The 24,943-nt window shown below is 39.5% G+C and overlaps 1 protein-coding gene across 1 annotated transcript in view; it reads right to left on the reverse strand.

Annotated features, from left to right (window-relative positions):
- Positions 1-2,739: 2,739 nt before the first annotated feature.
- The window catches only part of LOC140508234 (uncharacterized), a 56,138-nt gene continuing 33,934 nt past the window's right edge, over positions 2,740-24,943 (reverse strand). The window contains 2 exon segments of the mRNA XM_072616024.1: positions 2,740-11,703; positions 11,706-11,945. Coding sequence (XP_072472125.1) covers positions 10,766-11,703; positions 11,706-11,945 — 1,178 coding nt within the window. The 3' untranslated portion in view covers positions 2,740-10,765.

Here is a 24,943-nt window from a genome sequence, read left to right on the forward strand (position 1 = left end):
TGATGGATGGATGAAAGCTCTGCCCTGGAGTGAGCAGGAAGCCCATTAACCACCATTTTTTCATCCAAAAAGAAATCAGACTGAACTTAGTGGTTTCTGGGAAACATCTTAAGTTTGACATCTAGTGATTTCAGCGAGTGGGGAGACTTTGAGTGTAGGGCGTTGTAAAGAATGAGACTCTCTGGGTCTGGAGTTTGTCCTTTTGTCTCTGCCCTGGGGATCTGGGGGTCTCCTCTGCCTGGGAGTTCTCAGCTTTGATAGAGTGAACTTCTGCAGCCTCATGGGTTTGGATGATGGAGTTTGTGGTTGGCGGTTGAAATCCTGTAAAAACTAAGCAGCTGCTCAGTGTCTCAGCATCTGGCTACCCCAAGGCTAGTTAGCCAACCCTAGCATTAACCAAAGCCTTAAGAGGTCCTAGTGCCCTCAGTATAAAATGTAGCCTGCCCCTCTTCTCCTCCCCTCCCCACAACAGTGAGCTAATCTTTGGTTTGTTTTCCGTTCCAGTCTCTCTACCCCAGTCAAATACATTTCGAAAACATGACACATCAGAATCCCCTTGGTTGTCTCTGGCCTCCATCCCCAAGTCCTACTGAGGAAAAGGAAGTCTCTTCTTTTAAGGAATAAGTTCCCTTCTCTAACTCTCACATTGAGAGTATTCAGTAATGAAGCCAGCTCAAGTTGAGGCCAGCAAGTCTTCTCTTTTCTCTTTCCTCACCTCCTCTGGCATCCACTCCTCCTCCTTGAAGTCATCCTCCTAGTGGTACAATGGACAGAGCTTGGGGCCTGGAGTCAGGAAATCTCACCTTCCCGAATTCAAAGCTGTGTGACCCTGAGCAAGTCATTTAACCCTGTTTGTATCAATTTCCTGATCTGTAAAATGAGCTGGAGAAGGAAATGGCAAATCACTTCAGTATTAGCCAAGAAAACCTCAAATGGGATCATGAAGAGTCAGACAAGACTGAAAGAACTGGACAATAATAACCTCAACCTCCTTTATTACTTCCTCCTTCACTCCTTCCCCCAACTTCTTCTCAAAAGTCTTGATTAAATGTCTATATGTAGTAGTCATATGTTAGGTTTTCTAGTAGAGACATAACTTGGTTCTTTTTCTCTGATTTCTCATAATCATAGGTGAGATTGCTTGTTTATGAGATTGCCCCCAAGATTAATAAGTCTGTTTCCTATGTTACCTTACCAGACATGGAGTCAGTTTGTTTACTGAAAGGAGCCAATCAGGAGTCTGCAGGTAGTCAAAAGTTTTACTCACTCCCAGAAGCCTTTGCAGGTGTTTGTGGCATGACCTTGCTGAGTTGTTGGCCTCAAATTGGCTTAAACCAGCCTTGTGGTCAACTGTTCCTGCAGAGTATTCTGCTTCTCTGTCCTACCTGTTCCTGGGAGGAAAACTCTCCCCTAAGCCCTCCCTGAACTTCCCCTTTTTAATTTTCAAGCATAAATTGGCCCTGCCTCTTCTAGAGTGGGCTCCTTTGTACTTTGATTCTACTTCACTAGTGTCTGAATTTCCTCCTAATAAAGTATTCCTGGCTTCAACTCATCTTGGACTTCTCTGCATTTCGAGGGGTGGGCTTAGCCTGACTGACATTTCATTCATCCTTTGTGATTGAAGAGGATCAAGGACATCACCAGGCTGGGAATTTAAGTGAGGCAGAGCTGTGCAGTCATCTGCTTGACTCCTCCAGTGTCATAGGAGTCCAGAGGCAAGAGAAAAAAGTTAGGACAACTGGTGATAGCCCAGCCCAGTGACTAGTTAAGGAAGGTAAAACTATCAAGGGAGAGTCATTAAAGATGAGTTGATTACCTCCAGGGCAACAATTTTAAAGTGTCCTAGAGGGCATTTAAGATAAGGAAGGATACTTGTTGTTTAAGATGTCTGAATCTGTGACCCCATGGACCATATTGTCCATTTCCTTCTCCAGTAGACTAAGGCAAAGAGAAGTGAGTTACCAAAAGTCACATAACTAATAAACATCTAAGGATTTGGAGTCATGTCTTCCTGACTCTAGGTCCACTGCTCTATCCACTAAGCCACATAGCTGCCCCATGAAAGAGGAGAGACTTGGGCTAGATAAATTAATTTGAGAATCATCAACATAGAGAGAATTGAGTCAAGGAGGTCACCAAATGAGAGTGCTTAGAGGAAAGAGAAATGAGTCCAGGACAGAGCTTTAGGAGACACCAACAGCGCAAGGAAAACCAATAAAAGTGATTCAGAAGGGGTAGTCGATAGAGAGCCAGGAGAAAACAATGTCATGACAACCGAGACAGCAGATGAAATGCAGGAGAAGGTGGTCAGCGTTGTGAAATGAGGTAGCCAAGTGAAGAAGGATGAGGATTGATAAGAGGACATGAGAGTTAGCAAGGGACAACATCACTGGTATCTTTGGAGAGAAGTTTCAGTTGAATGATGGCAGCCAGGTTAGAGAGGATTGAGAAGACAGTGAGAGGAGAGGAAATAAGAGCCCCCAAATCCCATATTATTTTTTCAAGGAGGTTAGCTGAGAAGGGGGAAAACAATCATGCAAGCTCCTAATTCTTTCCAGGCTCCCTCATTCTTGTCTTGTCTTGTTTGGTTTTATAGTATTTTTTTTCCAATTACATGTTAAGAAAGTTTTCAACACTCATTTTTATAAGATTTTGAGTTCCAAACTTTTTACTCCCTCCCTCCACTCTCTCCTTCCTAAGGCAGCAAGCAATATGATATAAGTTACACATGTACAGTCATTAAACACATCCACATTAGTCCTGTTGTGAAAGAAGAATCAGAACAAAAGGGGGAAAACCATGAGAAAGAAGAAGCAACAACAAAAGGTGACAACAGTCTGCTTCCGTCTGCATCCAGACTCCACAGTTCTTCTCTGGATATGGCTACTCTTTTCCCTCATGAGTCTTTTGGAATTGTCTTGGATCACTGTATGGCTGAGAAGAACCAAGCTTATCAAAGTTGATCATGGAACAATGCTGCTGTTACTGTGTACAATGTTCTGGTTCTCTTCCCTTCTCAGCATCAGTTAACAGAAGTTTTTCCAGGATTTTCTGAAATCTACCTGCTCATCATTTCTTATAGCACAACAGAATTCCATTACATTTATATACCACAACACTGTCCAGCCATTGCCCCATCAGGGCATCCCCTCAATTTCCAATTCTTGGTCACCACATAAAGAGTTGCTATAAATACTTTTGTACATATGGTTCCTTTCCCTTTTTTATGATCTCTTTAGGAAACAGATCTAGAAGTGATATTACTGGGTCAAAGGGTATGCACAGTTTTATAGCCCTTTGGGTACAGCCTAATTGCTCTCCAGAGTAGTTGAATCATTTCACAACTTCACCAGCAATGCATCAATGTTCCAATTTTCCCACATTTTCTGCAATAGTCACCATTTTCCTTTTCTGTCATATAAGGTAATTTGATAAGTGTAAGGTGGTACCTCAGAGTTGTCTTAATTTGTACTTCTCTAATCAATAGTGATTTAGAGCATTTTTTCTAATGACTATACTTAGCTTTAATTTCTTCATCTGAAAATTTCCTGTTCATATCCTTTGACCATTTGTCAACTGCAGGCTCCCACATTCTTAAAAGCAAGCAAACAAAACTTCAATTGATCCCCTCAATTTTTGTACAACAATGGAAAGGATACTGGCTTTAGAGTCCTAGGACTTCGTTTTAAATTTGGTCTTTGACCCTTACACCCTGTGTGACCTTGGACAAGTCTATAAAGGGAGAAAAGTTCTGTAAAGATAGAGGTGGTGAGAACAGGACTTGGAGAGAAGTTGGAATTGTCACTCATCTCTCTACATGCTAGAAACCAAAAGAGCTGGGATCTTTCTTCTCTCCCACTCTCACCAACTTCTCCTTCCTGGTCAATCAGAGTCAAGCAGAGCAGATCTGCTCCTTGGTCTTCTCTGCAGATCAAGGTCTCATTAAGTTTCTGAACCATCACCTTCCTGTCAAGTGGTGGGAAATGTGTTTCACCATTGGTCATTGATGGTCTTCCTTGGGCACTGCAGTGCTTAGCTTCCTTAAAACTTTCACTGCTGTAGTCATTTTAAAAGTCAGTTGTCTGGAGACACAAATTTAATCTATTTTCCAAGCATCTGAATTTATAGAGATGTGGGGGGAGGGGAATGTCCCTCTTACCTCTCTGTTTCCTCAGTTAGCCAGAACACCCCACAGAAAACTGAAGGGGAGAAAAACTTCCCTCTCAGTTTGAGTTTTCCCTGAGGCTGAAGGGGTTATATTATGTCAGATAGATGTTTCTCTGTTCTCTTCTCCAGCCTTTTTCTCCCTTGTCTGTTCTTCAGTAATTTACCCTGTTTTATCTCCTATTAAGATCTCTCCCAAACTGTCTCCCAGCTCTTGTACTACTAGGTGCCTTGTGCCAATATCAGTCTTTTGGAAAGTCCTGTTGACCCCACCTTGGTAACATCTCTCACATACATCCCCCCTTAGCTCCCAATACAGCCACCTTCTAGGTTCAGACTCCAATTACCTTACACCTGCAGTGTTGAAAAAGTTTGCTGTTTGGTCTCACTATCTCGATTCTCTCCCTAAACCAGTCAATGCTCTACCCAAATAAACTCTGCCAAATAAACCTTCCTAAAGCTTACATCTGGCCATGACATTGCCTCCTCAATAAACTTCAATGGCTCCCTAGCACCAGGATGACATATATAGCCCTCTGTTGGGCTGTTAGGAGCCTTTTTCATCTGCCCTTCTCCTCTCTTTCCAGTCATCTTTCATCTTACTCCCCCTCCACATATGCTATAATCCAACAGCAAAGGCCTCCTTTCTAGACTTTGAACAGGACAAACCATCCCTAAGAAGTAGGGGTTATTAGTATACACATTTTTTTTAAATTCACAATTACATGTAAAAATATTTTTTAATATTTTTAAAAGCTTTAAGTTCCAAATTTGTCCCCTCTCCCCTAATCCTCCCCCTTCACTGAGAAGGCAAGCAATTTGAAATAGGTTACACATGTAAAGTCATGCAAAACATTTCCATATCAGTCACAATGTGAAAGAAAACACATGCAAAAAAGGAAAATAAAGTAAAAAAGTCTGCATTCAGACTCCCATCAGTTCTTTCTCTGGTGATGGATAGCATTTTTTCATCATAAATCCTTTGACTTGTATCACTGTAGTGCTAAGTCATTCACCGTGGATCATATATTGCTACTATTATGTACAATGTTCTGGTTCTGCTCACTTCATTTTGCATCAATTCATGTAAGCCTTTTCCAAGTTTTTCTGAGAGCATCCTGCTCATCATTTCTCATAGCACAATAGTACTGCATCAAAATCATATACCAGAACTTACTGAGTCATTTCCAATTGATGGGCATTCCCTTAATTTCCAATTTTTTTGCCACCCAGAAATGAGTTACTATATATTTGTACATACAGGTTCATAGGTCCTTTTCTTTTTGTTTTTAATCTCTCCAGAATGACTGAATGAATTCACAACTCCATGAACGGGGCCTTAGTATCCCAAATCCCCTCCAACATTTGTCATCTTTTTTCTGATGGGGTAAAGTGATAATTCAGAATTGTTTTAATGTAATTTTTCTAATTAATAGTTAATTAGAACATTTTTTCTTATGACTTTAGATTTAATTTTTTCATCTAAAAACTGCCTGTTTGTATCCTCTTTTATTATTTATCTATTTTCCAGGTCAGTTGTTTTTCCAATGAGATATTTCAGTCTTCCATGTTTTCATTCTTTTAGTTTTGTTTTATTGTTTCTTGATACCTCATCTGCCCAATTGTAATTTTTAAAGAATTCTTTCAAATTTATAAGAATACAAGTCATTACCTAATTAATAAATGGTCAAAGGATAGGAACAGGCAGTTTTCAAATCAAGAAATTAAAGCTATCTATAGTCATATGAAAATATGCTCTGAATCACTATTAGAGAAATGCAAATCAAGAGGTACCACATCACACCTATCAAACTGGCTAACATGACAAAACAGGAAAATAATAAATGCTGGAGGAGACTGCAAAAACTGGAACATTAATGAACTGTTGGTGGAGTTGTGAACTGATCCAACCATTCTGGAAAGCAATTGGGAACTATGCCCAAAGGGCTATAAAACCATGCATACCCTTTGATCCAGCAATACCACTTCTAGGTCTGAATCCCAAAAAAGATCATAAATGTGGGGAAAGTACCCATATATACAGAAATATTTTTTGTGGTGGACAAGAATTGGAAACTGAGGGAATGCCCATCCACGAGGGAATGGCTAAATAAGCTGTAGTATATGAATGCAATGGAATATTGCATAAGAAATGATGAGCAGGCAGATTTCAGAAAAACACGGACTTATATGAGCTGATGCTGAATGAAATGGGCAGAACGATGAGAACGTTGTGCACAGTAAAAGCCACATCGTGTAATGACTAACTTTCATAGACTTGGCTCTTTTCAGCAATGCAAGGATCTAAGACAACTTCAAAAGACTCATGATGAAAAATTCTATTCACATCCAGAAAAAGAACTTTGGAGTCTGAATGCAGGTCAAAGCAGACTATGTGAGCTCTTTTTTCTTTTGGTTTGTTTCTTCTTTCTTGTGATTTCTCCCATTGATTCTTTTTTACAGCATGACTAATGTGAAAATGTTTAATGTGAATGTATATGTACAACCTGTTTCAGATTGCACACCATCTTGAGGTTGGAGGGGAGAGAGGGGGAAAAAAATTTAAAACTAAAAAGTTCAGGAAGTGAATTTTTGAACACTAAAAATAAATTTAAAATAAAAAAAAGTCCAGTTAAAAAAAGGAATTCTTTTTTTATCTTTTCATGTAGGAATATAGACAGTTCAACTTTAATAAGTCCCATATGATTTCTATTTCTTGCTTACCTTTTCATACTTCTTTTGAGTCTTGTATTTGAAAGTCACATTTTCTATTCAGCACTGGTCTTTTCATCAAGAGTGCTTGAAAGTCCTCTATTTCACCAAATGTTCATTTTTTCCCCTGAAGTATTATATTCAGTTTTACTGGGTGGGTGATTCTTGGTTTCAATCCTATCTCCTTAGACCTTTGGAATATCATATTCCAAGCCCTGCAATTCCTTAACATAGAAGCTACTAGATCTTGTCTTATCCTGATCGTGTTTCCACAATACTTGAATTGTTTCTTTCTGGCTGCTTGCAATGTTTTCTCCTTTCCCTGAGAACTCTCAGATTTGGCTACAAAATTCCTAGGAGTTTTCCTTTTGGTATCTCTTTCAAGAGGTTATCAGTAAATTCTTTCCATTTCTACTTTATCCTCTGGTTCTAGAATATCAGGGCAGTTTTCCTTGATAATTTCTTGAAAGATGTCTGGGCTCTTTATTTAATCATGGCTTTCAGGTAGTCCAAAAATTTTTTAATTCTTTCTCCTGGATCTATTTTTCAAGTCAGTGGTTTTTCCAATGAGATATTTTGTTGTCTTCTATTTTTGTTGTCTTCTATCTTTTCATTCTTTTGGTTCTGTTTTATAATTTTTTGAGTTCTCATAGAGTCATTGGCTTCCATTTGCTCCATTCTAATTGTGAAGGAATTATTTTCTTCAGTGAGCTTTCTTCTCATTGGCTTTTTATGCCTCTTTTGCCATTTGGGTTAATCTATTTTTTAACGTGTTATTTTTTTCAGCATTTTTGTGTCTCCTTTAGCAAGTTGTTGACTCATTTTTCATCACTGTCTTGCATCACTCTCATTTCTCTTCCCAATATTTCCTCTATTTCCCTTAATTGATTTTCAAAATTCTTTTTGAGTTGCTACATGGCCTGAGGCCAATTCATATTTTTCTTGTAGGCTTTGGCTGTAGGCGCTTTGACTTTGTTGTCTTCTTCTGCTTGTATACTTTGATCTTCCTTGTCACCAAAGTAAGATTCTACAGTCTGAGGTTTTTTCCTCTGGTCATTTTCCCAGTCAATATACTTGACTTTTTAACTCTTTGTTAAGGTAATACTTGCCTCTAGAGAAGAGAGCGTGCTGTCCCAAGCTTCAGGAATTTTGTGCAGCTGTTTTCAGAGATATTTCTAGAGACATGTAAATTTTCAGTTCATCCAAGGTTGTAAGATCAAAGGAGAGTGTCTAATCCCCTGGCCTAAGCTCTTGTCTGCGAGTGACAAGCACTCTTTTCTGCCTTGGAACTGTGAGGAGGATTCCCTCTCCACTGCAGCCACAAGCTTCCCCACACCAGTGCTCCTCTTCATCCCAGGACTGCAACTCAGATCCAAGCAAGGCAAAGCAAGAGAATCCTGCCTCAGAGCCAGCAAAGTGATCCCTGCAATCCTCCTCTGCTCAACTGCTCTCTCCCCCAGGTCTGACAGAGCCCTCCCACTTTCTAAATTGTCTTTGGCATTTTGGGGTTGAGAAGTCTGGAAATCACCTCAGCTGCTGGTGATTCAATGCCCTGAGGCCTGCTCTATCCCTTCTGTGCTGGCATGAGGCCCATGCTGGACTGTGCTCTGCTCCCAGCCCCGTGCGAGAGACCCTTCCCATCAGCCTACCAGCTTGCCTTGGGCTGGACAGTTGTTTCCCTCTGTCAGTTTGTGGGTTCTGCTGTTCTAGAATTTGTTTAGTCATTTTTACAGCTATTTGGAGCAGTTTGGGGGAGAGCTCAAGTGAGCTCCTGTTTTTACTCCACCATCTGGGCTCCTCCTCTCCAAATTCTTTTTTTCAGTGAGATTTTGAACCTCCTCTTCCATTTAGCCAGTTCTACTTTTTAAGGATTTCTTTTCTTCAGTGAAGTTTTGTGCCTTTAAATTATTTGGCCTACTCATTTTTTAAGGTGTTATTTTCTTCTGCATATTTTATGCCTTCTTACCATGCTGTTGACTCTTTCATCATGATTTTATTGTATCACTGCCATTTCTTTCCACAATTTTTCTTCTACCTCTTTTTTTTTATTTTAAAAATCCCTTTTGAGCTCTTCCCGGTATTCTTTTTGGGACTGAGACTAATTCACATTTTTCTTTGAGGATTTGGATGTAGCAACTTTTACTTTGCTGTCTTCTTCTGAGTTTGTATTTTGATCTTCCCTGTCACTATAGTAACTTTCTATGGTTAAGTTGTTTTTGTTGTTTGCTCACTTTTCCAACTTCTTTCTTGACTTTTAACTTTATGTTAAAGCTGGGCTCTGTTCCTGGGATGAAGGGTGCACTGTCCCAAACTTCAGATTTTTGTGACACTTTTTTCAGAGCTGGTTCTGGGGCTCTTTAAGTTTTAAGTACTTCCAAGGTGGTATGATATAAGTAGAGGTGTGTTTACTATTCTCCTGGCCTGTGCCCTGGTTGGAGTCACCAAAAGCATTCTTTTTAGCCCTGGAACTATAATCAGGGGCTCCATTCCCCTGAAGCTGCAGGCTCTAGTTTACTAGTGATCCTCCTTGCCCTGGACCTGTAACCCTGAATAATACAATACAGTCCTGTATTCAGTATCAGCAAAGAGTCTAATCCCCTTCTGACCAGTTCTCAATTCTCTTACCACTTATGAACTAAGCTGAAAGGAGGATCTGGGGCACTACTGATACAGTTGTCCCAGAGGCCTGCTCTTGGTTTGCTGGGGCGCAGCCTGAGCTGGAGTATGCTTCACTCTTACCCCAACTAGATGGACCTTTCCTGCTGACCTTCAAAGTTGTTTTGAGCTAGAAAATTATTTCACCCTGTACTTCTCGTGGTACTGCCACTCCAGAATTTGTTTGTGAGGCATTATTTTAAAGTTGTTTGGAGGGGAATTTGGGAGAGACCAGGTGAGTCCTTGCCATTATTCTGCCACCTTAGCTCCACTTCCTAATAAACACATTCTACAGATGGAGAAAACTGAGGAAGAAATGGATTAAATAACTTGCCCAGGGTCACAAAACTAGTGTCAGAGAAAGAATTTTATCTTCTGACTTGCAGCCCCAATAGCAGCAATCTACCCATTGTACCCCCTACTAGCCTAAAGAAATCATTACAGAAATAATGTCCAACTGTTACCAAAATATTTGTACCAGAATTTTTTATGTCAATAAAGAACTAGAAACAAGTGAATATTAATGAACTGGGGCAATGGCTGATGAAATTAAGGTATATGAATGCTATGGAATATTATTGAGGAGTACAGAAAAACAACAATATTTCAGAGAAAAATTAATTATATTTATAGGATTTATGCACAGTATGAAATCTGGGACATCTAATTACATCTGTACTGAAGCAAGAGGTCTTTCCTCATTTAAGTTTTACCACCAGCATATACTCTCCAATGTACAGTCAAGTATGAGCTCCATTGTCAAGGCTTTCCCACAATCACTGTTTTCATATGCCTTCTTTCCAATGTGAATATTCTGATGTCTAGGTATGTCCCTCATACATCAAAAGGTATATCCTTGCTGAGGACATTCGCATGTGCTCACTATAAGTCTTCTAATGCAAAGAAAGAGATAATTTCTGACTGAAGGTCTTCTCACATTGAGTCAATATAGAGCTTGTCCTCAGAATGAATTTTTTGATGTCTAAAAAGGGTTATAAGGGCAGCTATTAGGCACAGTAGATAGTGTGCCAGGAGAGTCAGAAGTACCTGAATTGAAATCTGGCCAAAGACATTTACCAGCTGTGTGACCCCAGACAAGTCACTTAACCTGTTTGCCTCTGTTTCCTCATCTTTAAAATAAGGTGGAGAAGAAAATGGCAAATCCACTCTAGTCAAGAAATCCAAAACGGGGTCATGAAAAGTTGGACACAACTGAAAAATGACTGAACAAGTTTTACACTCCACTTAAATTACTTCTTTCATTACAATCATAAGATTTCTATCCAGTATGAGTCCTTTGATGGGAGTTAAGGGATGACTGTTGCCAGAAGGTTTTACCACATTGATTACATTCGTAAGGTTTTTCTCCAGTGTGGATCATTCTATGTAAAACAAGTTTGAAGTTGAATCTGAAAGCCTTTCCACATTGATTACATTCATAAGGTTTTTCTCCACTGTGGATTCTCTTATGTTGAGCAAGACTGGAGCTTCCTCTGAAAGTCTTTCCACACTGATTACATTCATAAGGTTTCTCTCCAGTGTGGATTCTCTTGTGTTCAGCAAGATCAGAGCTCTCTCTGAAAGTCTTTCCACACTGATTACATTCATAAGGTCTCTCTCCAGTATGGATTCTCTTATGATTAACAAGACTAGAGCGGTGTCTAAAAGCTTTTCCACATTGATTACATTCATAAGGTTTTTCTCCAGTGTGGATTCTCTGATGTAGAGCAAGACTGACACTCTGTCTGAAACTCTTTCCACATTGATTACATTCATAAGGTTTTTCTCCAGTGTGGATTCTCTGATGCAGAACAAGACTGGAGCTGCATCTGAAAGTCTTCCCACATTGATTACTTTCATAAGGTTTCTCTCCAGTGTGGATTCTCTGATGTACAGCAACACTGGAGCTAAATCTGAAAGTCTTTCCACATTGATTACATTTATAAGGTTTTTCTCCAGTGTGGATTCTCTGATGTAGAGCAAGATTAGATGCATTTGTGAAAGTCTTTTCACACTGATTACATTCATAAAGGTTCTTTCCAGTGTGAATTCTCTGATGTTCAGCAAGACTAGAGCTCTGTCTGAAGTTCCTCCCACATTGGTTACATTCATAAGATTTCCCTCCAGTGTGGATTCTCTGATGTTTAGTAAGACTAGAACTGCATCTGAAGTCTTTCCACAATGATTACAGTCATAAGGTTTCTCTCCAGTGTGAACTCTCTGATGGGAAATAAGGGATGCATTTTCACTGAAAGCTTTACCACATTCATGAGATTTCTCTCTAGTATGAATTTTCTGGTGGGAAATAAGGAATGACTGTCGCTTGAAGGTCTTTCCACATTCCGTACATTTATGTGGCTTTTCAGTAATATGAAATTTCTGATGCTGAATAAGAGATGAGTGTTGCTTAAAGGCTTTGCCACATTCATTAGATTCATGTTTCTTTCCATTGTCAATTTTCTGTTGGTCCATGAATTTTGAATTATGACAGAAACCCTTTTCACCATCATTTCCCATAAAAAGTATGTTTCCACTATGACTTTTCTGATGTCTAATTAGGTCTGAATTCAAGCTGAAGGTCATCTTACATTCATAACATTGATAAGTCTGCACTTCTGCAGGTTTCTCATGAGACTCAAAAAGTTCTACCTGTTCAGTAAAGTATTCCCTACATTTACTCTTCTGAGAACAGTCATTCCCTGAGGTCATTTTCTTACAGTGAATTAGCACTGAACATTCTCTGAAACTCTTTCCATCTTTACAAAATTCAAAGTGGCTCTTTTGTTTTGTCTTGATCTTGATATCAGAATCACATGCTTCTCTCAAACTGAGGTCACAGTGACCATCATTCATGAATCTTTGCTGTTGTGATTCTTCCACAGAAATGCTCACTTTTTCAGTAATCCCCCTCGTTTCAAGCCTGGTCTCTTCATCTGAATGAAACAAAGAGACACATATTTATTTATTTATTTGTGGGCACATACACATATACACAAATATATAATCTTAGCTCCACTGATAGAAAGTAAACTAATTTATAATCTATTTCTCTAGAGAAAGAAAAAAGTCTTCCAACTTAAATGGGCAGAATCAATCATTTGAAAATGCCATTACCACACAACCCTGGGATGATTTAACTTACAAAGAGCTTTTCTTATAACATGGATCCTGCAACATAGGCAAGACTGGAATTATTAATACATTCCCAACTCAGGCCATAAACTCATGATGACAGAATGACCTGACCTACATTCCCACCAATGAGACTAAAATTCAAATCCTCTGACTGGACAAGGTCTATCCACAATACTAGACTGCCTTTTTCCATTGTACTTCCTTCAAAAAAAATATTTTATTATTACATATTCACTTGTTTGTATTTGTAAGCAGTGCAAGTAGTACACTTGGCACATCTGCAGTATCCTTTTAGAGGTACTGCTCTATAAGTATGAGCCAAAAGAATAGCATGAGAAATGTACTACACAAAATTAATTTGAGTTCAGACATTTTTTAAAAATTGTTTAATATTTTATTTTGCCCAATGATATGTAAAGACAATTTTTAACATCTGTTTCTTAAAACTTTGAGTTCCAAATTTTCTACCTCCCTCCCCTCCCCCTTCATCAAGAAGGCAAGCAATTTGACATAGGTTATACATGTGCAATCATGCAAAACCTGTTTCCATATTAGTCATGTTGTAAAAGAAAAGACAGGCAAAAAACTCCAAGAATGATAAAGCTTAAAAATAAAAGTCTGCTTTGATCTGCATTCAGATTCCGTCAGTTCTTTCTCTGGAGGTGGATTAGCGCTTTTCATCCTAAGCCCTTCAGAATTGTCTTAGAAGGTGCATTGCTGAGAATAACTAAGTCATTTGTAGCTGATCTTCATACAGTCTCGCTGTTGCTGTGTACACTGTTCTTCTGGTTCTGTTTACTTCCCCTTGCATCATTTCAGGGAGGTCTTTCCAGGTTTTTCTGAGAGCATTCTGCTTGTCATTTCTTGTTGTGGCTCATCCTTCATTCTCAGAAGAGGACCAATGACATCAAGACGGTGATGTACTGATTAGCAGGTGAGTTAGACTGAAGTGAGGCAGAGATGTGTGAAGTCATCAGCCTCCCTCTCTCTTCCAGAGTCATCAGAGTCCAATGACAAGACAAAAGTCAAGAAGACCAACTATGGCCCAGGCTGTGGTGGGTGAACTTGGCCTTTTTAAACTGAGGTCTTTCCTAGGTCTTCACTTTGTCTGAGGGCAATGCCCATTCGATGATTATGGGCTAGGGAAAAACTGAGACAGAAGATGTCCTCATTTGACATCACACAAGAATCAGTCTGGGAAGAGAAGACTGTCAGAGTTTCTAGCCAGAACAGAAAACAATTGCTATTTACATTCACTCCTAGCTGTCAAAACCCAAATAATGAACTGGAGAGAATTGGGCTGGGACTCATAATTGGACGTTCAATGAAAGCCAGAGTGATTTCAGTTTAAAGGAATAACCAAGTAGCTCCATTTAAATCCCAATGGGCTTTTTAAAAGCCTGTTATTCCAGAGCTATTATTTCAAGAAATCATAAATGAGCACTGCACAAGTCGAAGAGTTAATTGTCCCAGCTTTTAGGGTAAAAACGATAAATAAGAATTTTTTAAAATTAGTCCTCACACCTCAAAATATCTTACAAAATATAAGCAACCAAAAAATCATTCCTTTGGACAACATACCCACATGGAAGAGTATGACTCCCCACATGGACAGAGGGACCATGATGATAAAAGAAGGAGAAAGAGAAGAAAAGGAAGAAGGCAAGAAGGAAAAAGAAAAAGAGGAGGAAGAGGAAGAGAATGAGAATGAAGAGGAGGAGGAAAAGAATTAGTAGCACTGCCCAAGTGGAGTTGGAAGGTTGGGGCCCCAGAGGGTGGCTACTACTTGCTGCTTGGCCTTTGTTCTCCAAGAGGACCAATGACGACAAAGGTGATGTCTTGACTTGCACTGGAACTGTTACCAGTGATCTCCTAATTGCTAAACCAAAAGATCTTTTCCTAATCCTCATTCTTCTTGACCTCTCAGCAGCTTCTTACACTGTCACTTATCCCCTTTTCCTTGACACTGTCTTCTCCCTAGGTTTCAGTGATACTCCTTTCTTTGGGTTCTCCTCCTACCATGTCCCAAACTAACCTCATTATCTTTCCCCCAACCCTCCCATCTTCTTACTTTCCTAACACTATCCAGGTCACCCTGATTATCCAGACTCATAAAACAGAGGTCATCCACTCCTCATCATCTCTCACACTCATACTATGCAGTATTGCAAAAAGCCTACAGTTTGGTCTCACTGTCTCGAGTCTCCCTAGACCAGTCAATGCTCTACCCAGCTGTCAGTCAATGCTTCCTCAATAAATTGCAATGGCTCCCTAGTACCAGGATGACGTGTAGAATCCTCTGTTGGGCTGTTAGGGGCCTTCCTCATCTCCTGCTCTCCTCCCTTTCCAGGCTTCTTTCATCTTACTCCCCCTCCACATATACTATAATCCTGGAGCAAAGGCCTCCTTACTATGCCTTGAACAGGACAAACCATCTCCAGTCTCCATGGGCTTTCCCTGGCTGCCCCTCATGCCTGGAATGCTCCCCTTACCTTCTGTAAAGCCCCAGCTAAACACACCACAGAATCTGAGGTTCAGTGACTTTCCTGGGATTCTACTGTTAAAAAGTGTCAGAAAAAGAATTTCAAGTCAGGTCTTCCTGCCCCCAAGTCTAGCACTCCCTTCACTGTGACATGTAGCTACCCTTGTGATAACAGCCCTCACGGACTTGCCTTCCCCTCACTCACCTGCACAGGAGGTTCTAGGGTCTTCTTGATCCAGTGTCCATGGTGCTTCTCCTCCTGCAAAGCAGGAGATCAGACCTTCTCTGGGAACTGGAAGTCCTGGGCACAGGAATAAGGAACGATGAGGATGAAGAAATACTGGTAACTCAGTTCTCTTTAGGGAAAGAGGGCATGAAATAAGGGTCACAGGAGGGTTCCCAGGATGCCTCAAGAACCTTTCCCATGATATTTACTGTTGGGAGCCTTGATGGGGGATGGGAAGTCAATTTGGAAGCAGCAAATTCTGTTTTCTCCACTTCCCTCATAGAAGGATGGGTTGAATCCACAGATTCCATTATCTAGAAATTAAGAGGCAGCTGATAGTAAAGTGGAGAAAGAACTTTGTCCTGGATTCAGGAAGTTTTGAGTTCAAATCTGGTGTCAAAAACTTACTAGTTAAGTGCCCCAGGCAAGTCACTTAACCTCTGTTTGCCTCAGTTTCCTCAATTGTCAAATGAGGATAATAATTTCATTTAATTCATTTAGGCATGTTATAAGGATAAAAATAGATAATATTTGTTAAAAAACAAAAGCCTTTAGCACAGTGCCTGGAATATAATAAGTATACTTAATTCCTTCTTTTCCCACCATTTGCCATGGAATTCTGGGAAGGTATAAAGGGAGAACAAGGACACACTTGCTATATTAGATTTCTGAGAGTAAGACTAGGAGGAGTGAGGTGCAAATCTATGCCTGTGAATAAGAAGAACCTTCCAAAGACCAGACCCAACCCAAAGAAAAAGGAGTTACACGTTGGGACATAAGGGCTTCCCTGCACTGCCCATCTCCAAGGAAAAACTGCCTGAGCAGTTTTCAGAAATCTGGCAGACAAAATTCATGTTCAAGGAGAGGTCAGACTAGGTACAACCTCTGAAATTAGTCTGAGATTCTTCAACACCAGTTTGATCTTAGATCTTAGGCTTCCCAAAACTAGTAAGGGACAGCTTCACAGGCAACAAAGGAAATTCCTAGCTTTCTCTCACACATTGTAAAGGCCTTTTAGAGGAAAACCAGGCAGCAGGAGAATCCTGTCTCTTGGACACAAGAGATCAGCACTTTGACCTTTCTCATCACTGATAAATGCTAGAAACACTGCCCGCTACAAAAGGCATGAAGGCAGTCCTTACCGTAGTAGTTTCAGAGTTATCAGGAGAAGTGTCCTTACCCAGGGACAGCAGGTTCCAGGCATTCTCCAACATGACCTCCTCATACAACTCCTTCTGAGGACGGTCCAAGAGGCTCCACTCCTCCGGGGTGAAGTCCACAGCCACATCCTGGAATGTCACCAACACCTAAAGCATCAAAAGTCATAGGACTTAGAGCTGAAATTTACGGGAGGAAACCAAAATATAAAGAACCTTCTCAGTGTCAAAGACAACACTTAGAACCACAGTCATGAAAAGCCCAATGCAATAATAAGGAGAGCTTCTTATATTTGCAATTGGAATAAAGTTGAGAAACATGTCACTTTGAATTGCTTTTCCCTATGGGATCAGAGAAGTTACGTGACCGATCAGAGATACATGAGGAGAAAGAGAGAAGGTAAAGTGAAACATCTTCCTCTTTAGAGCAAACAAAAGTGATATGTTACAAAGAAAACCCCATGAAGAGCTGGTGAGATGCTAGACTGTGTGTTCTGGAAGGAAAGAAGTTTCCTGTGATCACTGAAGAGAGAGTAAACAATTGATACAAGTTAGGACCTGATTTTTTGTTTTGTTGATTATATAGACTGAAGAATGTGTTCATAATGAAGATGAAATTTAAAAGCATGTGTACTTATATATTTTGTCTTCCAGACAGCCTGGTTGTTAAACATTTACCAGCACACCCCTCTCTTGCTCTATAAGCATTGCCTGAGCTCAGCAGGAATGCAGTAGAAAGCTCAGGGAAAGAAGTCAGTGATAAAAATAAATAAGATGATGGGTGAAAAGCACTTTGCCAACCTTAAAGTGCTAGTTATCCTCTTCCTCCTCATGTTACTCTCACCAGGTCTCCATCAACTTATTTAAGCCTCACAACACCTCTGGGTATGCCTAGCATGGGGGACAGCCTTTACAAAAGCACAGGGGTGTGAGATGGAATGATGTAGAGGGGGGAAAGCAAATAAGCTAATTTGGCTGAAATAATTGTGTGGCACGTGGGGCATAGGGTGTGTCGACCTGAAAGTTTGGTTAAAGAGGCAAACAGGCTAGGTGATATGTAAATCTACATTGTTTATTCCCTTAAAGCTAGCTCCATGATCATGGAGCCAAAAGGAAACTTCTGTCTGATATAAGAATGACTAGACTTAAATACGTTTTAGGACAATCCCAGGAAATCTGCGGCCCTCAGGTTTATGGGCTCTCTATGTGCTCAACTGCACCATGAGAAAGGAATTTTCTTAATTGAATAGGTGGTAAATACAAAAAGATAAGAGAATTGACAAAGTGTCAATTGAAATTATGACCCAGGATATCTGTTTTCTTTACTATTAACATGTCATAACATAGTATATGTCCACAAAATGTTAATATGTGGGAAAAGTCCCATTATTCAAGATAGTGTCATGGGTTAAAGAATGTTAAGTTGGCCCCATCTGGCCTTGTTGACATAGGAAGAAGTATCCTCTGAGTTTACTCAGAGAACAAAGAAGCTGTTAGGTCCAGGATTTTCTTCTAGTTGGTTAATTGAGGCTAGGCTCTGGCCCTTATTAAGGTCCAAAAAAAATGATATTAAATGATTATCAGGTGAGGTTGTTAAGGGCCTTAAAGGCCAGATGGGGTCAGGGTAGGGGTGGGGTGTGGGAAGTTGACAGCTATGCTAAGACTCAGAGAAACCCAACTGTAAACCCTCCCCTCTCCAAAAAGAAAAACCAGCTAAAAATGACTGGAGAATCCCCTGTAGATTCCATGCAGACCAGAGACAAAAAGTCTTGAACTGGAAAGTTCTAAAGCAGAACACACCCCTGGGGTATCTGGACAGGTGTTTCTAGCCCAGCATGGCCCTGCCACAGCCAACATGGGAGGAAACAGCCCTAAGCCCTAAAACTGGAGAAAGACCTTGGGCAAAGATCAGATCCCAAGGCCCAGCAGCTGGGGGGAGCCCAGGTAAAGTGGGGTATCTCAGAGCTCTATGGTGGGAGATCAGCACTGGAACAGCCTGCAGACTCATGAAGGAGAGACTTAGTCTTGGCCACTACACTAAGGGTTAGGATTAGGATTAGGCAGGCCCTTCTGATCTAAAGAGTGCCAGATCAGATCAGGACCCAAGCACAGTCCCCTCAACCTAGACTGATAGTGAAGATACTTAGATGACAGAACCAAGGAAAATTCCAAACACAGTCAGTTCTGCTAGAACACTTGTTCTGAAAACATAATTTGTCATGATACAATTGATATATTAGGGAATAATTTGAGCACAATATTAATTGCATGTTTGCTTTGGTACACTTTTGTGTGACTGCACAAGCTGAACCAAGCCTTATAGAAACACAGAAAACACACATACACACACACCTCAAACACCTACCTCAGTTCACCACATTCATGGGTTATCCTATAAGGCTGCCTTTTGCTATTCTTTTGCATTTGTGAGCCTTTTTATATTAAAAAACCCCCACTGATCCAACATCCCCAATATCTGTAAGCATCGTGGTTCAAAAATGTCAAGCAGTATATGCAAAAGGAAGACTTTAAGTGTTAAATAGAAGATTGAAATAAAACATTTTGAAAGAAATGAGGACATGTGATATCTCTCAAGCAACAGTCATAAAGGAATTATGGACCATCAGAGAAAATGATAGATTGTCACAAAATAGATATTCGTGGCTGGAAATATTGTGTTTCTAATTCCATTTCCTCCATAACAACTGTGGTTTTTTATTGTGGTGTTTTATATAGCATGGTGATCTAATGGCAGAACTGGCTGAGAAATGCCCAAGGGGTAAGCCCTGAAAAAGAGAGCAGTCTCATGAGTTTAATTAAACCTCAAGAACAAAAAATATCTGAACCACAAGGAGTACAAGAATACCTGGAAGAAATGAAATTAGAGACAAAGTAGAATAGCTAAGAAGAAAAGAATGGCAAAAAAAATATTGACAGCTGAAAATCTGTGTGGAAATCCCAGCACAAGACCTAAATGCCCTGGAGATTAGAACGAACCAAACACAAACACATAATCCAATGAGACAATAAGAAATAGTAAAACAGAATTATAAAATTGAAAAACAAATGTGAGAAAAATAAAATTGAAAGCAACTGATCTGGAAAACAGATTAAAGAGAGATAATTTAATATTAGACTATCTGAAAACCATGAAAAAAATCCTACATATCATAGTTCAAGAAATTATAAGTGAAAACTGCCCAGAACTCTTAGAACCAGATAATAGAAAGAATCCACTGATCACCTCCTGAAAGAAACCCCAAAATGAAAACTCCCAGGATTGACAGAGAATCCAGGTAAAAGGAAAAAAAGCTGTTAGTAGCCCAGAAGAAAGTTTCAATACCAAGGAGCCAGAATAAAATTTGGCAGCTGCCACCTTCAAGGTGAGGACAGCTTGGTTTAACCCTGGAAAATAGTCTGGCAGAAATCGGCATTTACCAGCATCTTGTACCATCTACTGGAGCAGCTAGGTGGTGCATTAGATAGAGCACCAGTGCAGGAGTCAGGAGGACCTGAGTTCAAATGTTACCTCAGACACTTGACACTCACTAGCTGTGTGACCTTGGGCAAGTCACTTAATCCCAATTGCCTCATCCTGGGTCATCTCCAGTCATCCTCATGAATATCTGGTCACTGGATTCAGATGGCTCTGGAGGAGAAGTGAGGCTGGTGACCTGCACAGCCCTCCCTCACTCAAAACAAAGTCAAATGCAAATCATGTCATTATTTCTCTGATGGCATGGTCTTCTTTGGCAATGAAGGATGAACACACACTCATAACATCTACCAAGATAAGCTCAAAGTGAGTGTGTGATTTTGATAAACAGTGATAATCATAAGCAAATTATATAGTTTGGAAGAAACTACCTGTCAGATCTATGGGTAGAGAAAAAGCCCATGACCAAACAAGAGATAAAGGCTAACAGGAGATAAAATGGGTAATTTTGATTACATGAAAATAAAACGGGTTTATGCAAACCAGTACAATGCAGCCAAAATAGAAGATAATTAGAACACAAAGAAAATTTTTTTATTTTAGTAAACTTTCACAGATCAAGTTCTCACATCTCAAATATGTAGAGACCTGAGCCAAAACCCACAGTTTGAGAAGTATCGATCTAGGAAAGAAGCAACACAGCAATGACATTAAAAGGAAACATGATTTCCATATAGACATAGTGATCTAGAAGACAGGGCAAAAAAGGAGACAATTTAAAGATTATAGGTCTCCCAGACAAATATAATAAGTAAAAAAATCTGAACAGTACAATACAGGAAATACTAGAAAACTTTCCAGTACTTCTGTCAATTGTAAAACTTCCTTTGAAAGAATCCACAGATGACTTCTTAGAAAAAAATGCTGCAAACATCAAAATCATAGTGGTTAGACTTATTAGTTCTAATGACAACCCAACAAATTCTTCAAGAAGGTTGAGGGCCAGGATGGAGTGCGGTTGACAAGTTCAGGATAGACCTTCGGGGAATCTGTTCTTTGAGACTGTGCTCATTATCATCTGGAATGGCTCTCCATGCCCCCTGGATGTTGCTGTCTCCGTGATACAAACATGGGAATTACAGAAAACAAGGGATATGTAAAATAGATGCCCTCTAGGCTAACAGTCTTTAAGCCAATAAGACTGACCACATCACTAGGACAGGAGACGAGCAGAAGATCACGTAGGTTTGCAGTTTCTGTCTATAAATATCTTGACCCTTAGATCAATAAACAGAATTGGTCTATCTTTGCCCACCTCCCGTGTCTTTCTTCTTCACCACATCACCGAGCCTTATGGGGACGCAGGCTGTCCGCCACACAAGAAATCAAGAGAAAGACCTTCAAATACAAAGGAAAAGAAATCCAAATAACGCAAGACTATTCTGCATCTTCCTGAAACCACAGGAGTGAAAGTACACTGAATATACACCTCTATACTGGATTTTTGATGTGATTAGTATGAAATACTAAAGGTAATAAGATTAATTATTTTCTATGTAGCATAATTTAGAAATGCATTTGACCGAATTAACATGTCTAACTGGTTAATAACTTTTTTCATATTTTCAATACATAACATTGTGTATGTTTTTGTCATTATTACTCCGTCCTGTCAGTCATTACAACTCGTTGTGATGCATTTGGTGATTTCTTGGCATAGATCTAGAGAAGCTTGCATTTCCTCTGCCAACTCATTTTACAGACGAGGAAACTGAGGCAAACAAGGTTAAGTGACTTGCCCAGGGTTATACAGATAGTGTCTGAGGCTGCATTTTTGAACTCAGGTTTTCCTGACTAGTCCTGGTGCTCTGTCTTGCAGACCTCCAGATCTACTTCTGAAAAAAGCACCTAGCAGGAATGAAATTCTCTTTTGGAGAAAGGTATGTGTGTGGGAGGGTGGGGAAGGAAGATGAGGCTAGATATATGTGTTCTGTCTCCCTTTCAACCACACACCACTACAGCCCCTCATCATTTCCTGTCTCCACTAAGGGCACCTACCAAGATAAACTCAAAGTGCATGTGTGATTCAAATAAATGGTGATAATCATAAGCAAGTAAGTGTATCCTGGAAGAAATTATCTGTCAGATCTATGACCAAACGAGAGATAAAGATGGACAGGAGATAAAATGAGTAATTTTGATTACATGAAAATAAAAAGGGTTTATACAGAACAAAACAAAGCAATAATACAAGAAAATGCAAGTCAAAATACAAGAAAATTAGAAAACTAAGAAAAAAATTTTCTTTAGTAAATTTTCACAGAGGAAAGGTCTCATTTCTCAAACATGTAGAGAACTGAGCCAAATTTATATATTTCTCAATTGATAAATGGTCAAAGGGATACGAACAGGATCTTCTATACATTCCTACCTAATGGACAACATGGGACAACTCCCGTTGAGTTCCCTATCACTATGGTTGATACTTACAGTCAGGTTCTTTGTTTGTTTGCTCATTTTTTTTTTCAATTTATTTCTTGACTTGGGACTTCATGTTAGAGTTGTTCTCTGCTGACCACTCTCTGGTCTGAGCTTTTGTATTTTATGTACTGCTGCTTTTACTGCTAGGTCTATGGATTGGTAAGTTTTCAGAGCTTCCAAAGTGGTATGATTCGGGGAAAGATCTGATCACCGACTTCTTAGTCTGTTCTCTGGTCGTTACCCTAGTAGGAATCCTGATCCCTCACATCCTTGACCAAACCTCTCCAACTTGAAACTCTGAGCGGGAACTGGATAATGAGTGACAGAACCACCAAATATCTCCACATTCTTTGACAAAGACTAGCTCATGGAATCTCTCTCTAACCAGGTGTTTTCCACCCCAGTGCTGTTGGCTTTGTTGCTGGTGCCTCCAAAGCCCAGAACCATTACTGATTCTCCTGCAATATTGCTTCTTAAGCTGCCCTGGGCTGCAAAAAATTATTCACTTTAATGCTTTGCTTGTAGGCATTTTCAAGTCATTATCTTCTGTTTGAGTCTTGAGCTCCTGCCACCATAGTTGTTACTTATGGTCAGGCACTTTTGTTTCTTTGTTTACTCATTTTTTCTAGTCTATTTTTTGACTTTGGACTCCATGTTAGAGTTGTTTTCTGTTCACTAATGGGGTGGACGTCTGGCCTGCACTTGTCTTTTATGTGCTCCTACTTTTTACTGTTAGGTCTATAAGCTTGTATGTTTTTGGTGCTTCCACAGTGGTGGAAAAGATTTGATCGCTGACTTTTTGGTTTATTCTCTGGTCCTTATACAAGTAGGATCCCTGGTCCCTCATGTGACCTTTACTACACCTCTCCAGCCTGAAATTCTGATCAGAAAGTAGATAATGGGTGCCAGAGCAGCCAAATATCTCCACATCCTGTGGTCAGTAATAATATTTAATGGGTCCCATGGAACCTTTGTCCAGCCAGATGTACAATCCTTTTTCCAAGCCTTTGATGCTGTTGTATCCAAAGCCCATGGCTACTGCTAATTGCATTGCACCATGTTTCCAACCAGCTCCCATCATAGACCTCTATGTCTTAGTAAGTTGTCCTGGGCTGCAAAAATGATTCACTGTGGTTTTTGTTGTCTTTTTTGTTCATTGTTTGTTAAGTTATCAAGGAGAGATATATTGTTAGATCTAGGTAAGCAGGCTGGTCTTGTTCCACCATCCTGACTCCAGTCCCCATTTTGTTTTGTATATTATGCACCCGATCTGTTCAATTTTTCAAACTTTCTATTTTTCAATATTACAAAATAGTTTGTGGTATAATTTCAGATTGGGTCCTACTAGGCCTCCTTCCTGGAATCCTGGAAGAGTCAATGGAAAGAGACATATAAACATACTTTTTACGGAAACGCAGATTTAGAGTTGGAAGGGATCATAGAGTTCAGCGAATCAAACTCCCTCATTTTAGAGAGCAGTAAATTGAGGCAGAGATTGTTCCTTGCCCAAAGTTACACAGCTAGAGAGCATCTGAGGCAGCATTTGAACACATCTTCCTGACTATAAATCCAATGCCCTATCATTGCAACATGCTGCATTCTTCTACACTATTTTGAATATTAATTGGAATTATAAGTGACAGAACTGTCCACACCTTTTTAGCCAATGACTCTACTATGAAACTTATGACTCAAGGAATTATAACAAAAACTAGCCTTTAAATAGTGATTTCATGTTTTCAAAGCTTTACAGGTATTACCTCAATGATCCTCATATTAGTAGATACATTCTTTTTAAAAATAGTTTTTTATAAGTACATGTAAAAACAATTTCTAATATTACGTTTTATAATTTTGAATTACAAATTATCTCCCTGACTCCAAATCATCTTCCTTTAATGAGAAGGCAAGCAAATTAATAACTTTTTCATGTATAGTTATGGATATATGTCCATATTAGTCATGTTGTGAAAGAAAACAGACCAAAAAAAACCACAAGAAAAATAAAGTTAGAAACCCATTCTCAATCTGCATTAGGATTCTATCAGTTCTTCAGTTGTCTGTGGGTGGATAACACTTTTCATCAGAAGTCTATCAGAATTGTCTTGGATTCTTGTATTGCTGTGAATAACTAAGTTGTTCAAAATCGATCATCTTAGGATATTGCTGTTGCTGTATACAATGATCTCCCAGTTTTGCTCATTTCACTTTGCATCAGTTCCTGTAAGTCTTTCTTGGTTTTTCTGAAATTATCCTGCCCATTATTTCTTATAACACATAATATTCCATCACAATCATATACCACAACTTGTTCAGCCATTCCCCAGTTGATGGACATCATCTCAATTTCCAATTCTTTCCTACCACAAAATGAGTCACTATACTTTATAAATTAGGTCCTTTTTTAAAAAAAAATTGGGAAATAGATCTAGTAGTGTTACTGCTTAGTCATAGGGTATGTATGGTTTCTATAGCCCTAAGGGCATAATTCCAAA

This window comes from Notamacropus eugenii, chromosome 5 (assembly GCF_028372415.1).
Source record: "Notamacropus eugenii isolate mMacEug1 chromosome 5, mMacEug1.pri_v2, whole genome shotgun sequence".
NCBI lineage: Eukaryota > Metazoa > Chordata > Mammalia > Diprotodontia > Macropodidae > Notamacropus > Notamacropus eugenii.